We start from the raw sequence: 15,444 nt of genomic DNA on the forward strand, positions 1-15,444 counted from the left end.
AGCTTATGTCATGATACGTTATATAAGAAAAATGATGATTATTCAGACCATACTCTTGCACTGAAGACTCGAGGGCTTTGGCCAGCAATCCACAAACCACCAAGGTTTCCATGGTCAGTTCAAATGTGCACAGATTCCTCCACCAATTCTGTGTCTTTGCCAGGCCTTATCAGTAACTCTGATCACCTCAGATGAACTAGGAAAACGATGAAAGTTTCCAAAGCTAACTGTGACAACTCCTAACACAGCTTTTCTTTCAAAATTTCTGACATTCCTATGCATGATAGCACATGAGAAACAGGATGAGTTTCAAGAAGGGAACATGAAAACAATCACAGTGCACAAAAAAATCAGAACTCTGAATTCCAGTCATAACCTCAGCAGAGATACATTCTAGTTCTGACAGTGAGACTCGCCTTCTCATAATGCTTAGGTTTTTTGTTTTGTTTTGTTTTGCTTTTAGATATTTCAGATGTATGGGTGTCTTTTTGGGTGCACTTAAAATTTGTGGTTCAACTGGACTGTTGAATAACGACAAAGATTACACAAAAATAATGTATTCATTTTAGGGAACTCCCATAGTAGATCTCATTTTATTTGTTACTCCTAAATCCATTGGCAGGTATTAAGCATATTCTGTATTCCTTCTGGTCACTGTTCTGAGCTCTGAGATGCAAAGATAACAAAGACATGAACCATGCCACCCAGGAACTCAAACACCCTAACAGTGACATAGCAAATGCATCACTGCGCGACTGTAAGATGTGGTACAAGGAAGCATTATGGTGGTCCCTACAATTTATTACCCTAATGAGGACTTGTGGGATTGAAAAGGGGAGCTATAAATAATGAAATGGGGTGACAAGCGTGGAATAGAACTAAGGAGCAAGCTGGGCCATCTGGTCACCCAAGTAAGAGGTGCGTGGTGGGCAGTGAGAAGATAGTGATCACTCCACTAAGGTGTAGACAGGTTAGCAAAATGTTTCACTACGGGGATGAGGTTTCAGAAATTTTAGTCATAAGCTCACAGAAGGAAAGGAATGATCAACTCGTGTTGTGGTAGCAGCATCCTGCAATGACAAGCTGCTTCCTGACTTCTACCATCAACACTGGTCTTAAGCTACAGTGTTGACACAATTGACCACTGAAAGGATGTTCGTACAATGAGAGTCATTTAAATAGCAATGTCACAATTAGAGATGATAGTTATTATTTTTCTCCCTTGCAGTTTTTTTAAAAAAAAGATTTAGGATGGTTTTATGTTTAAGAGAAGGTGAACAGTCTTTGTTAATGATTCTACCTGGGCACAGACTAAGCCATTTAGTTCCAGGAGGCAGAGGGGAGTCATGGTCAATCACTCCAGTGACCACTTCAACAGGGCGTAAATGCAAAACAAATTGTAGGAGGCAAGGCTTTGGCATTTTTGTGGAAACCTACTGCTGCATAAAGTGGTTGATCCAACTACTAGGTCATTTTTCCCTTTTTAGGTTTCCTTTAAAATCACCGCCATTACCATATGGGTCACAGGAATCACAGCAATATCATCAGTCAAATCACACACTGGGCAGCAGCAGGGCATTAATTCATCAGGAAACTGTGTTAGCTGTGTATTTTTTTTTCTCCTTTGCAAGCCTTACCAAAGACTTGGTTTCTTAAACTTCCATATTTATGAGCATTTGTTTATCTACCTTTTGTAGCTTCTGAAAATCTGTGAGTTCCTAAAGGGCAAGGATTGTCTTATTTATTTTTGTATCTCTGAAGCCTAGTAGAGGGAGCCTACTGGGTAATGTTTGTTGACTATTGAAGGAGCCTTCAGATCCTCAACCAGTCAGAAAAGTTCATAAAGAAGTCATTGATTTAAGATGGAAGATCACAGGGTCTTTTATTTAAGTGTTGTTATTCCATGTACGTGTGTACATTTGTCTCTTCACAGAAGAGATTTTTCAGCCATTTCTAGGAACTAAGAGAAAGAAAGGTAGGAAATTTCATTTAAATCTAATGAGGGAACTGCAATGAATCTGGCATCTTGGAGATTTTTCCAACTCTTATAAATGCTATGATTTACAAAGTGGGAATCAAAGATCATATTGGACTGCCAATGCCCCAGGTCTGACTGCTGCCATCCTGTCCCTTCCCACTTCGAGGGCTGACAGAGCTGTAAACAGTGCCTTCTGAAGTTCCCTGTGATAGGGCTGTATGGGCCTTACCATGCCAGAGGTGAGATTTACAACTTTCTGGCCTCTACCATGTGTGACAAATGACCCTAGGTGATGAGAACAGCAACAAAGAGGGCAGCTGAAGCTGGAATGACAAGATTATATACCTGGGGAAGGAGAATACAACTTCAGTTCTGATGGATGATACCACTCGCCGGTAATTAACCAAATAGGACCAAGGTCTTGCATGGAACGGAGGCGACCTGAAGTATGAAGTGATGTTTGTAATTCGTAATGAGACTGGGAAGCCTGACAGATCATTATACTTTATCAGAATTTATAATGTTTTTTAAAGTTCATTAGCTTCCCATATTTAAAGAAATTCAAATGGAAGCCCCCAGACAGAACTTCAGGTAGCCTAGACCCCAGATGGCCTGACCAAGGTGCTGCAATCCTTTGGGACCTGGTAGGTAAAAAAGCTGACCTTCCTCGGAGATACAGATGAGATGTGGTCCTGAATAATAATGGGAAAAAGAAACATAGAGAAGTTTGGCCAGCAGCCTAAATATCTGATGAAGGCAGCGATGCTCATAACTAACACTTTTTGGGTGCTTACGTTATGCAAAGCACTATTTCATACAATTACATGCGTGAAGCAACACTATTATTATTATTACCTTTATTTTCATAGAAAAGGAAACTGGTGTCCACAGAAGACCCAAGATTGCCCAAGATTATCCAACTAGTTGGTGGTGAAGTCAAGTTTCTAGGTCTGGTGGTTTGAATTCAGAGCCCATATATTTAACATTATACTGACTTCTCAAGTTTTCAGATGTCATTTAAAATCCTTAGGATTAGCAATCACAGACATGGAAATGACAGTGCAGACTAAGAATGAAGTGATATTTGAGATAACAACTTTAAATTCTGGTTCCTCACCACGCTTGCCTAGAACCAACAGCAACAAAATGCTTATACAAGCACTGGAGACCCTGCCCGGAGATCATGATCTAATCGAAGCACAGTTAGAGCAGGCATGTTAAAAGCATGTATGTCCCAAGGTGATTCTTATGTAGAACTAGGTCTGAGAACACAGGTAAGGGATAGGGGATTGGAAGCACGCTAGCCCAGAAGCTCTTGGCCCGGTCAACAGCTAAACTTTGTACCTGGAGCTGCCTATGCTCAGGAATCGTAGGTGGCTAACTTTGATTTTGTGAATAAAAAAATCACCTGAGTATTAGAAGGTTCATTAGGATGTATTCTCTCTAATAGAATTTCAGGTTCCAACATTTGACAATGTTGACAATGCAGGGCATTGTGGAAAGCTGTCTTGTCGAGTCAGGGGAAGCAGACGTTAGACAATCCCACAGTTAACTGATGACATGTAATCACAAGAAAAGTGCTTCCGAGTACAAATACAAGACTGACAGAGTCCAGAAAAAGGTCTTATTTTTTCTGATGTTCCTAGAGCATTGCAAGATGTCTGGTATCTTAAAGGCTAAATAAATGGTATCTACTGAATGAATAAATTAGTGGAAGAAATATGTTAATTTTTCCAAACTATAAAGGGTTAAGTCTGAAGAAACTATAGAGCTGTAAGAATTCTACCCATCTTTAGCAACATACGCAACTAAAATTTGAAAAAATTACTAAGCCCATAGAAACAAAAGTAGTTTCTTAGAAACTACAACAGGTTTATTAAAACCAAGTAATTCCGGAAGAACCTGGTTGCCTAAGCTGAGAGAATGAGGCTGGATTGATAGATCTATATACCCACTCAACAAATACTGACTGTCTTTTTGTGCCAATTAAGTGCTGGCTGTTAGTAGACAAGGTGCCTGATCTCATGGTACATTTTCCTGTGCAGGTACTAGAGTAGGCAAACAAGAAAGAAGTAAGCAAACCTGCCAGTGAGATTCTGTTTTGTGGTGAACAACACAAAGTAAATGACAGCACATCACATATCCATGGGCATATAATAATGGGCTAATGGTGGGTGCACAAGAAGGAAGACAGGTAACTAGACGAAGAGTCGGGGGGACTTCTCTGAAGAGGTGACATTAAAATTAAGAATCACATTGGTAGAAGGAGTCAACCCTGTAGATTCTGGGAACAATCGTTCAACAAGGACTTTTACTTGCCAGTAAGAAGTCTCAAATTTATTTCACGTGAATCAAGAAGGGGAATGCTATGGTTTTATTCCTTCTTTATAAAGAACATTTTGTTGACTGTGTTAAAAATGGTTTTGGGGAGATTGTGGTGTGGAAACAGGAACTCCAGACAGAAGGTTACTTAACAACGCCAGGTAAGAACCGACAGAGGCTTCTACTCACAAAGGTGGGAGAAGTACATGGATTTAGGATGCATTTCGTAGGAAGTAACTGATAGAGTTACTGTTAGCTGTAGGTAAGTTGCATAAGACTTGAAGTAATAGAGAAGGAAGAACCAAGGCTCCTTCCCAGAGTTTTGCATAGGCAAGTTGATGGAGAGTGCTGCCGTTTACTGAGATGGTGAGGAGTGTTATGGAAGAGCAGGTTGCTGAGGGCACCACTAATCAAGGGTTCCATTCTGCTATATTCTATTTGATATATCTACTATACTTTAAGTGGAAATATCAAGTAGGCTGCTGCGCACATCATCTCTGACGTCAAGTCATGAGATACAGATGTGGGGTGACCAGCATATAGACGTGTTTGAATTTACAAAACTCTATCAATTCAGCAAAGCATGGAGTGTAGATGGAAAAGTAGTAGAAGAACTGAGATAGCCAATTAGCAAGTGAGACAGGAGGAAAAGCGAGGTTTTAAAAATATGGACATAGCTTTTTGAATCAAATACTGCTGAGAGCTTGAGTGAATACAGAAACATTAAGTGTCCACTGAATTGGGCTTCTTGGAAATCACTGGTGGTCTTCAGAAGAATAGTTTCTCTAGAGCATTCTGTATTATTTAGAGTTTCCCTAGAGAAACAGAACCAGTAGGATACTTATATATATTAAGAGACTAATTGCAAGGAATTAGCTTATATAACTGTGGGTCTGGTTAAACGCGCCTGAAATACATATGGCGGGCCATCAAGAATGGGAAGCTGGAAACTCTCAGGCAGGATGTGAAACTGCAGTCTACAGGTGAATTTTCATCTCTCTCAGGGAAATTTCTGTTCTGCTCTTGAAGCATTTCAACTGACTGAATTAGGTCCATTCAGATTACCTAGGATAATCTCCTTTACTTAAAGTCAAATGATTGTAGACACCAAGTATATCACAGCAGTAACTATGTTAGTGTTTGGTTGGATAACAGGGGACTATAACTAGGCCAAGTCGACATGTTAAACTGCCCACCAAATGTCTCAATATTGATTGGAATCAGTTGCAGTGTGAAGGGAGGTGAGCAGGTGGGGAGAGCAACTAAAGAGAAGTTGAGAGGAGAGAGGAGGAAAAGGAGAGGTAGTTGCTAAAGAGGGTCATGGGTTTTGTTGTTTTGTTTGGTGGTGCTTACAATAAGATTTTATGTTTATAGAAACAATCAAGTCAGACTTGGGTGCGGTGGCTCACCCCTGTAATCCCAGCACTTTGGGAGGCCAAGCTGGGTGTATCACGAGGTCAGGAGTTCGAGACCAGCTTGGCCAACGTGGTGAAACTCCGTCTCTCCTAAAGATACAAAAATTAGCCAGACATGGTGATACACACCTGTAATCCCAGCTACTTAGGAGGCTGAGGCAGGAGAATCACTTGAACTCGGGAGGTGGAGGTTGCAGTGAGCTGGATCATGCCACTGCACTCCAGCCTGGGCAACAGAGTGAGGCTCCATGAAAGAAAGAGAAAGAAAAAGAAAGAAAGAAAGAAAGAGAGAGAGAGAGAGAGAGAGACAAAGAAAGAAAGAAAAGAAAGAAAGAAAGAAAGAAAGAGAAAGAAAGAAAAAAGAAAGAAAGAAAAAGAGAGAAAGAAAGGAAGGAAGAAAGGAAGGAAGGAAGGAGAAAAAGAAAGGAAGGAAAGAGAAAGAAAGGAAGGAAGAAACGAAACAATTCAGTCAAATAAAAAATATGATAATGCTGAAAGGAGAATTGGCTTCAGAAGGTATGCTAACCCATTAGCTTTAGATACAAACTGATAAACGTATTCTTTTTTAAAAATTATTTCCCCCAAATAAAAAAAAGTACCAAAGCATCAGCACTACTGATTGAAGATTATAGGGTTCCTGCTTGAGGCACATCATAGAGAAACACATTCTGCGTTCAATGACTCTCCAAGGTTGTTAACTTCCCATTACTGGTGAGGTTGACCTGAAGGCAGTTTATCCCATCGTAGGACGCACTAGACCTGGAGCCTACATGGAGAGGGTAGACTCTGTTATCACAAAGTCGAGAATTCTTCCCTTAGCTTAGAACTGGGCTTTAGCAGACCTCTGAACCTTCTTATACCGTAGAAAAGGTACACGTTATCGTTATTATTTTTCTGAGTAGAGTGTTCCTTGTCAGATTCTCAAAGGGGTCCATCACCAGAAGATGCTAAACATGCTGCCCATGACATCTTTCAAGCCTGCAGCCTGTGATTTAACTTGATGCTGTGACTCTTTCTGTGCAAGCAGACAGTGTGGGTGAACAATGAGCATGAAAAAGAAGTACAACTGAATGGACTGAGAAAAACCAAAAGGATAAGGACATGTTAAAGAGTAATAAGATTCTTAGATCAAAATAGATAGCTGGTATAATGATATTCACAAACTTTTAATTGTAGCATAAAAGCTTGACACTATATTTAAAAATAACCTCCCAGCAGTGACAAATTGTTATCAAAGAGGAGGTAACAAGAGAATCTTGATGCCCCAGAGATCCCAGGATAGGACACATATACCCTTGTAGGTGTTCTGTGCTTTATCATACAAAGTTTGAAGTGGAAGGCAGTTCCTCCTGGGCCTACTGGTTTGTTGATGCATCTGTTCTAAACTACATTCTTTCTGAAAGTGTTTGTTCAAGATAAATACAGTCATTTTTACCAGTACATTCCCTGTGTGCAGGGCTTTATTTCTAGCAAACACTCTATGTCCATAGTTTACTTGGAGAATTTTTAACCATTCAGCTTTTTGGGTCTCCGTTTTCAGAAATTAAAATCCAGTATGTATGGGATGGGGCGAGGGAAATGCATTTTCTAGGCAACACTCCTGTTGATTCTGATACAGGCATTCAGTTGATCTCACTATGGAAAACAGTACAAACATGTCACTCATTAGGCACTCCTACAGCCCAAAACAGGAATCTACTGAACTAGTTTGGATGAAAGTGTTAGTGATCAAATGTGTTTATGCATTAGGTGTCATTGGATTTTAGCATATAAGCAGAATATGTCACTGCTTGTGGCAGAAAAATAAAATTTATTATTATGCGATTTTAGGTTTCAGTATAAAGCCTGCAGGAAAGAATCATAGGGATAGGAACCTTCCCTGAATAACTTTAACCTTATTCTAAAGTGATCACTAGTTCTACCCATGTTTATAATCTGCTTCGTGTCCAAGATAGAGCTCTAATTTCAAATTTAGTACAAACAATTCACAGATGAATGGATGAAGGAGATCATTTCAAGGAGAAAGCATTTTGTGAATTACATTTATTGTTCTTTCTCTTCTTCTTCTAGAACAAGTCAAGAAAGTGAATGCTTTTCTTTCATAGCTCTGCGAAAGCAGGGCAGAGAAAACTTTATAATACCTTATGCCACTTTTGGGCAAGGACTAAACTTAATTTTGTTTAACTACAAAGGACAAATGGTTGCTTGATTCCCCAAGAGTTCTTAATTTTGAATGTTTCATTGAGCCTTTATTACACTATCACAACTAAGTCCCTTCAGCCCTAAGTAGAATGTTTTTTCTACTTTGGGGTTAAATCGAACATTTTAAAATATGCATATGAAAGTCTAGAAACAACTTTAAAATAAGATGATTGTCAGTCTCAATGTAGATAAACTGATATTACGTAGGCAATGCCACTCACACTCAGCAATGGTAAAGGGTACATGTAAGTACTTACTATAGGAACATCCGTAGACCTCGACTCTCATGCCAATTTTCCCACTGGGATTCCATTCCAGGGGCACAAAGCGAACAAATCGGGCCCTCACTGAGTGCAGCAGCTTGTGGTGCACCACGCTGTCAGCATTCATGTTTCCTGCAAAGGTCTGCAGAGAAGAAACGAGAGCCAGTGAGGTCTGTGTTATCACCGAATTTCAGTGGAAAACTATATTTGTTACTTCACAAACTCATACTGAGAACATACCTAATTTCTCACATATTTCAAACGAAATATGGGTTGGGTGAAAATCCTGCATCATGTTTTTTTGTTTGTTTGTTTGTTTGTTTTCAGAAATACTTCACATTATTCTTTATGAAATCCCTTTTAGGCCGGGTACGGTGGCTCATGCCTATAATCCCAGCACTTTAGGAGGCTGAGGCAGGCGGATCATCAGGTCAGGAGTTTGAGATCAGCCTGGCCAGCACGGTGAAACCCTGTCTCTACTAAAAATACAAAACATTAGCCAGGCATGGTGGCGCATGCCTGTAGTCCCAGCTACTCGAGAGGCTGAGACAGGAGAATCACCTGAACCCAGGAGGCGGAGGTTGCAGTGAGCGAGATCATATCACTGCCCTCCAGCCTGGGCAATACAGTGAGAATCTCAAAAAAAAAAAAAAAAATCCCTTTAAAAAATTTTATGAATAAAGCAATTCTAGTAAGTCCTGAGGCATGACACCCAAAAGCTTTACAAAATTAACAATACAATGAAATTCCCATGTTCCTAATGTTCATAATCACTGAAGAATGGAAGATAACTGACAATCTGCTTTTAGAAGGAAAGGATTTTATTGAAGTAATTGTCACCATTAATTGAGGCCAGTCGCTATGCTAAGCACTTTCCATTATCATTATCACCATTTTACAGATTTTTTTTTTTTTAAAAAGAAGCCTAGAAAGAGAAAAGGGGAAGGAAAAAAATCTCCAAGTCACCCAATTGGCTAGTAATTAGTTTGAAATTTCTACAGCCTCCTACTCTTCAACAATTTAATTGTTGTTACAGGAGGGAGATAACGCAACTCAGATTTATATCTTCTTCATTTTCACATTTCTTTGTGAAGTTTAAGCAAAAATACACACAGCACAAAAGCTATTTGGTCTACTAACACTGTACTTCAAAGCCTTTATTTGGATGAACAATTATTGGGGAACTTTTTTTGCTGCAGATGAAATCCAAAGGCTCACACCTAATATATTTTTTAAGTGGAGTAAATATAGGTAACAAAAAATTTATCATTATAACCAATTTAAAGTAAATAATTCAGGGCATTAAGCATATTCATGTTGTTACACAACCACCACCACCATCCTTCCCCAGAACTTTTTCAACATCCCAATCACACCTCATCTTTAAGACGGGATGTCAGCTAGCATACCGATGTGCCTGCTTCGTTATGAATCATCTACTTTCTTCTTTTCAGCTTCTAATATTCATATATAAAACCTACTTGCTGTGTGCAATCAATGTCAACCAATAAAAAGAAAATCCATTGCTTTCGCAAATGGCCAAAGTGAAAACCAAGTAAGATAATTTTGCCTATTTAATGAAATCCATTTTCAAAGACCTTAACCTTAACCTTGATTGTATTTTCTTTTTTTTTTTTTTTTTTTTGAGACGGAGTATCGCTCTGTCACCCGAGCTGGAGTGCAGTGGCCGGATCTCAGCTCACTGCAAGCTCCGCCTCCCGGGTTCACGCCATTCTCCTGCCTCAGCCTCCCGAGTAGCTGGGACTACAGGCGCCGCCACCTCGCCCGGCTAGTTTTTTGTATTTTTTAGTAGAGACGGGGTTTCACTGTGTTAGCCAGGATGGTCTTGATCTCCTGACCTCGTGATCCGCCCGTCTCGGCCTCCCAAAGTGCTGGGATTACAGGCTTGAACCACCGCGCCCGGCAACCTTGATTGTATTTTCATAGCACCCGTGGATTTAGGTTATCTTGCATAATCTTTGACATTTCTACTACACAAAAAACACCCACTAGCTAATAGCTCTGAAATTAGGCAATTGATGTAATTACTATTATGTATCACAAAGTGTCTTATAAAGAAGGAAGAGTCTCCCTTTCTGTTTTTCAGCCCCTTCTGCAGCAAAACTCCCATGTAAAAGAATGACTTAGTGGCGAGGAATTTCTTGAGAATTAAATTCAACATTTCAGCTCCCAGGTTTGTCAAAGCTTTGAACATTTTCTCTTCATCCAAATGGAGAATGGCTTTATTTGACAGAATTGCTCTTCCACATCCCCTGCTTTCAGCATTAGCATGTGGCACAGGTATGAAGCTGTCCTCCATCCCTGCTCACCTGGAAAGGACACCTCCCTGTGGAGTTTAGTTCTTTTAAAATGTCCTTGTGTCCATACCGCTTTGATATGTATTGGGGAAGGAAGAGAGATGGGATCTGGTGGTTTCTTACTGTTTTGGATAGAGTAAAAGTGTGTCATGTTTTTCTACAGCCTAACTGTGGAACCTTCTATTCAGCACTCTCAATTCCCTACTGATTGTGTTCATTACATTCCACCTCCCCAGGCAGGTGAGTCTGTGGGCCTATAGCATTATTTATCGAATCCAAACGTGCAATAGAAACTTATCCACCTTCAAATGACTGGCTGCCCCTTCTAAGTTCGGCATAATTAGTAGACTAAGTATCACACACACACACACACACACATCTTAAAACAACGTTTAAAATTTGATCGCATACTCCAGATAAAAATATTTGTTTTATGACCTAGCAATGCTTTATAGGAGTTAATCCCGTGACTAATGTATGGTGTGCGCCAACGAGAAGGAATCCCGGACTCTCATTCTCAGAAGAGGCAGCCTTAGTATTGCAGTCTCACAGCCTCAAAGTCCAACTATCCCAGAGCCACAACATTTGCGGTTTCATAGTCTTAAAGGCTCATGGTCAAGCAGATCCAAAGTCTCACAGTTCTGAGATCTCAAAGTTTGCAATGCATGGTCCCAGGGACTTCCTGGTGCCGGTAGCTTAAAGTCACCTAGAAAGCATTTAACAGTAGAGGCAGATTGAATCTAAACAAAGCTACAGTCAGCCCCTCCCCAAGCTCACCAGTGGATCAAAGGCAGTCAATCACTTATCAACGCCAAAAGTTATGTGCTGGATGAATAGCAAGAAAAGACCTTTCTGTTAGATGTATTAAAGACGTGGTCCTATCCAAAGCCATCTCAGTTGTTGAATTTAACATGTGAACAACGAGAATGACAACAAACTACTCATCAGAAAACAAACAAACAAACAAACAAACAAACAAAAACCACGGAAATCCCAAAATGCTGAAAGTAAAACACTATCAACCTAGCATTGTACATCCAATGCTGGAACTCAGAAAATGATACCCCAAAACATGGCACTTTGACATACAACTAAAGAAGTAGCCTCAATTCTCTCTGACCTTCCCCTCCTCACTCCATCTCTCAATACTTTGTCTGTTCCAAAGCACAGGCTATTCTCTGAAGTTCTTTTATCTACTTGGAAACTGAACCCACCAAAGAGAAGCACAATTATCTTCAATCTCCTCCCTGAAATTTAATTATTTAGGGAAGATTACAACTCTTATTACAGAGAAAAAAATTTCTAAAAATTAAACAGCACACCTAGAACCCAGATGATCTTTATCTCTAATCCTATTCAATGCCTAAAAAGAATTATTTATTAAAAATAGTCTGAGTATTGGGTCCATCCATCTTCCCTGCTCTTCAGAATGACCACATTTCTCCCATCTCCCTTTCCCCTGTGAAGAAGGGTATTGAAGCATCTGGACCTCATTGAGTTACTGAGTTATCATTCTCTAGCAACTCCCCTGGTATGCCTTTTCTTTCTAGTATCCTGCTAGTATTTAACTCCCATGTTAAATACACTGGTATGCCTTTTCTTTCTAGTATCCAGCTATTGTAAATTTGTTACATTGTTACATTTGTTAATTTTCAGTGAACTTTTAGATACAAGAGAGGAAGTTTTCCCCTCACCTCTACACCCACCCCCCAAAAAATAGCTTTCAAATATGAAGGAAAAATTAAAGTTCCATGAACAAAATAAATAATTTATTAGCTATATAGCTGCTAAGAAATGCTAATATGAAAGTAGAAGAAATTGATGCCAGGTGAAATTTGTGGTGCACAGGAAAGAATGATGAGCTCTCAATCCCACTAGTGAAAATGGATCAAAAGGAAAGGAAATCAGTATATCAAAAGGATACCTGCACCCCCATGTTTATCACAGCACTACTCACAACAGCAAAGATAGGGAAACAATGCGTGTCCATCAATAGATGAATAGTTAGAGGAAATGTAGTCTATGCATTATTCAGCCATAAAAAAGAATGAAATCCTGTCATTTGCAACCACATGGATGGAACTGGAGGTTATTACGTTAGGTAAAATAAGCCAGCTACAGAAAGACAAACTTCACATGTTTGCACTCACATGTGAGAGCTAAATATAAGTTGATCTCATGGAGGTAGAGTAGAATGATAGTTACCAGAAGCCAGGAAGGATATATGTGAGGTTGGGATGAAAAAAGATTGGTTAATGGGTACAAACATGTAGTTAGATAGAATAAATATGTTCTAATGTTTAATACCACAGTAGAATGACTATAGTTAACAACAACAATGTATTATATATTTTAAAATAGCTAGAAAAGGTGATTTGAATTATTCCTAATACGAATAAATGATAAATGCTTGAGCTGATGGATATCCCAAATACCCTGACTTGATCATTGCACATTCTGTGTATGTATCAAAATATCACATGCATAACATAACTATGTACAAGTATTACACAACCATTTAAAAATCAAATGAAAAATGCATGGTTAAATATAAAAGACTATCTTTCTTTCTTAAACATTTTAAAAGTCAGTTCATAGTTTTTTAAAAAAATAATATCTTGTAATGTTTGCAAGGCACGTAGAGGAAAATATATGTGAACAAAACTAAAAAGGATGGAAAGTACAGAAAATGGAATTATACAAATGGGCAAAAAATCAGAAAGGATATGAAAGATTCAAATAATATTATCAGTAAAATTGACCTAATTTACATTCATAGAATACTCCATTCAATGACTGCAGATTATACATTATTTTAAAGTCCACACAGCACATTCACTGAGACCATACCCTGCACCATAAAATAGGTCTTAGTTAAAACCATACTGTTTGTTTTTTAACCACAATTAAATTAAATTAGAAATCAATAATAAATTACCTAGAAAAACTTCAAATATTTGGAAGTTAATCAACATACTTCTAAGTATGTTTTGACCCATAGGTCAAAGAAGAAATCAAAATGGAAATTAGAAATTAGTTTGAACTGCATGATGATAAAAACACTGTATCAAAGCTTGTGGGACACGGTTAAAGCAGACCTTAGAGAAAAATTTGTGGCTTCAGTTCTTTGCACATAAGAAGAATAACATAAAATTTAAAATCTAATTTTCCACTTCTAGAGGCTACCAAGACAGTAAATTTAATTCAGAATATTAATAGATTGGAATATTACTCAACAATAAAAAGTAACAAAGTGCTGATTCCTGCAACAACACATTAGTTGAGCAAAATAAGCCAGTCATAAAGAGTGCAAACAGCACGATTCTGTGCATATAAAATTCTAAACCAGGCAGACCTAAGCTCTGAGGATGGAAACCAGATCAGTACTTTTCTTGACAGTGTGAGGGCACGAATGACTGCAAAAACATTCATCAGTTCATTTGATCATAGCATTCTTGCGAAGGAGGTAGGCTGTTCTATCTTCATTTTAAAGGTGAGAAAACTTAATTTCGGAGAGGTTAAGTGATCCAAAGTCGTAAGTAAAAAAATTATCAGAAGTTGAGACTAGATTATAGGGATTCTGATGAGAGTCTAGTGACCCTTTTACTTCGCTCCCATAATCACCTCCATATATAAGTGGAGTCCAGTTTCTGCAACCAAATAATTATAGTGCCTGCATCACAGCTACCGTTTTCAAGGGTCTCCTCCATGCCAGGCACTTGCTAGGCTCTTTGCATGTATTAGTTCACTTTGTCGCACTTATCATCAAGGAAGCTTTCAGCCCACTTCCTCACTAAAAGAGACACCCTGTTCCCACCTCTCCATATGTATTTAACCCTTCTGAATTTGCCGTACGTCTTACAAACATGTGGCTCATTAACGTAGTGTCTCCGCCTCACTAGGAAAACCCTGGGACTCAGAGAGATTAATGGCAAGAACACACTGCAAAAATCAGTGCAGGTCCTCTCCATTTACAGTTCTGAGTAATATTATATGCACTACTTCTCAGAAATTTGTTTTTTCTCTTTTCCCCAACCCCCACGTCTGCACAACCTTAGGTACTAATATACTGAAGTTATCCACAGGTCTTTTACAGTTATAATGAGATAAATGTTATTATTTTTGTTACTCTCGAATATCATTCCTATGATTCTTAACAAAGCTGTTCACTGATCTTATCCCTACACGGGAACACAGTGCAGGAGTTTGTCTTTCTTTCCCTGGAGTTAAAGAACTTGAGGCTCAGAGAAGTTAAGTTTCTTGTAATGGTCACAGGGAGAGTGAAATTTGCTCTTCAAAGAGAATCTCAATCTCCCATCTTCTTCTAAGAACTCTCCACCACACTTGGCCTGAATATTAGAAAAGCAAATAAGCACATAGAAAGTAGATCACAGGGAGAGCTTACTCGGGATTGACACACAGAAGAATATGCCAGAAGTGAAAGAGAAGAGTATCAGTCAGCATTCAGCCCCTGCCCTTTTGCCACTCCATCGTTCCTAAGTGTTCAACACTGTTTGGTTGATGAATGGAAGAACCTCTGGTCACACAAAGGTGCTGATGCTCTTCCTCGACTTTGTTAGGAAGGTCATGGTGTGGGCAGTCACTGTGAGGCTACGGCAAGATTGGTGCTGGGACTGATCAGTGGAGGGTGGATGGGTCTGAGCTGGCTGCCACCACAGCCACTCATTTGGATTCTGTGAATTCACCGTAGCCAGCTGACCTACACTGTTGACTTTGACTGGCAGTGAGATTACAAGTATCCAGGTGTCACCAGGCAGATGTTATTAATTTGCCTAACTACAGTCTGTGCAAGAAATGACAGGTACAGCAACCAAATTCTGCATCAGTGACCTTGATGGGATGTCGGGAATTTTCAGGGAGACTCTGTTGCAAGTCTGGTGCTCTGCCAAACACACCACGTTGCCTAAGGGTCCATGTGAAGAGAA

The 15,444-nt window shown here is 39.2% G+C and overlaps 1 protein-coding gene across 1 annotated transcript in view; it reads right to left on the bottom strand.

The window, feature by feature from the left end:
- Positions 1-15,444, bottom strand: part of CNTNAP5 (contactin associated protein family member 5) — an 861,846-nt gene that overhangs the window by 484,538 nt on the left and 361,864 nt on the right. Inside the window, exon 4 of the mRNA XM_015109883.3 lies at positions 8,175-8,322. Within this exon, the coding sequence (XP_014965369.3) occupies positions 8,175-8,322 (148 nt within the window). The remainder of the gene's footprint in view (positions 1-8,174; positions 8,323-15,444) is intronic.

This window comes from Macaca mulatta, chromosome 12 (assembly GCF_049350105.2).
Source record: "Macaca mulatta isolate MMU2019108-1 chromosome 12, T2T-MMU8v2.0, whole genome shotgun sequence".
In the NCBI taxonomy this organism is placed as follows: Eukaryota; Metazoa; Chordata; class Mammalia; order Primates; family Cercopithecidae; genus Macaca; species Macaca mulatta.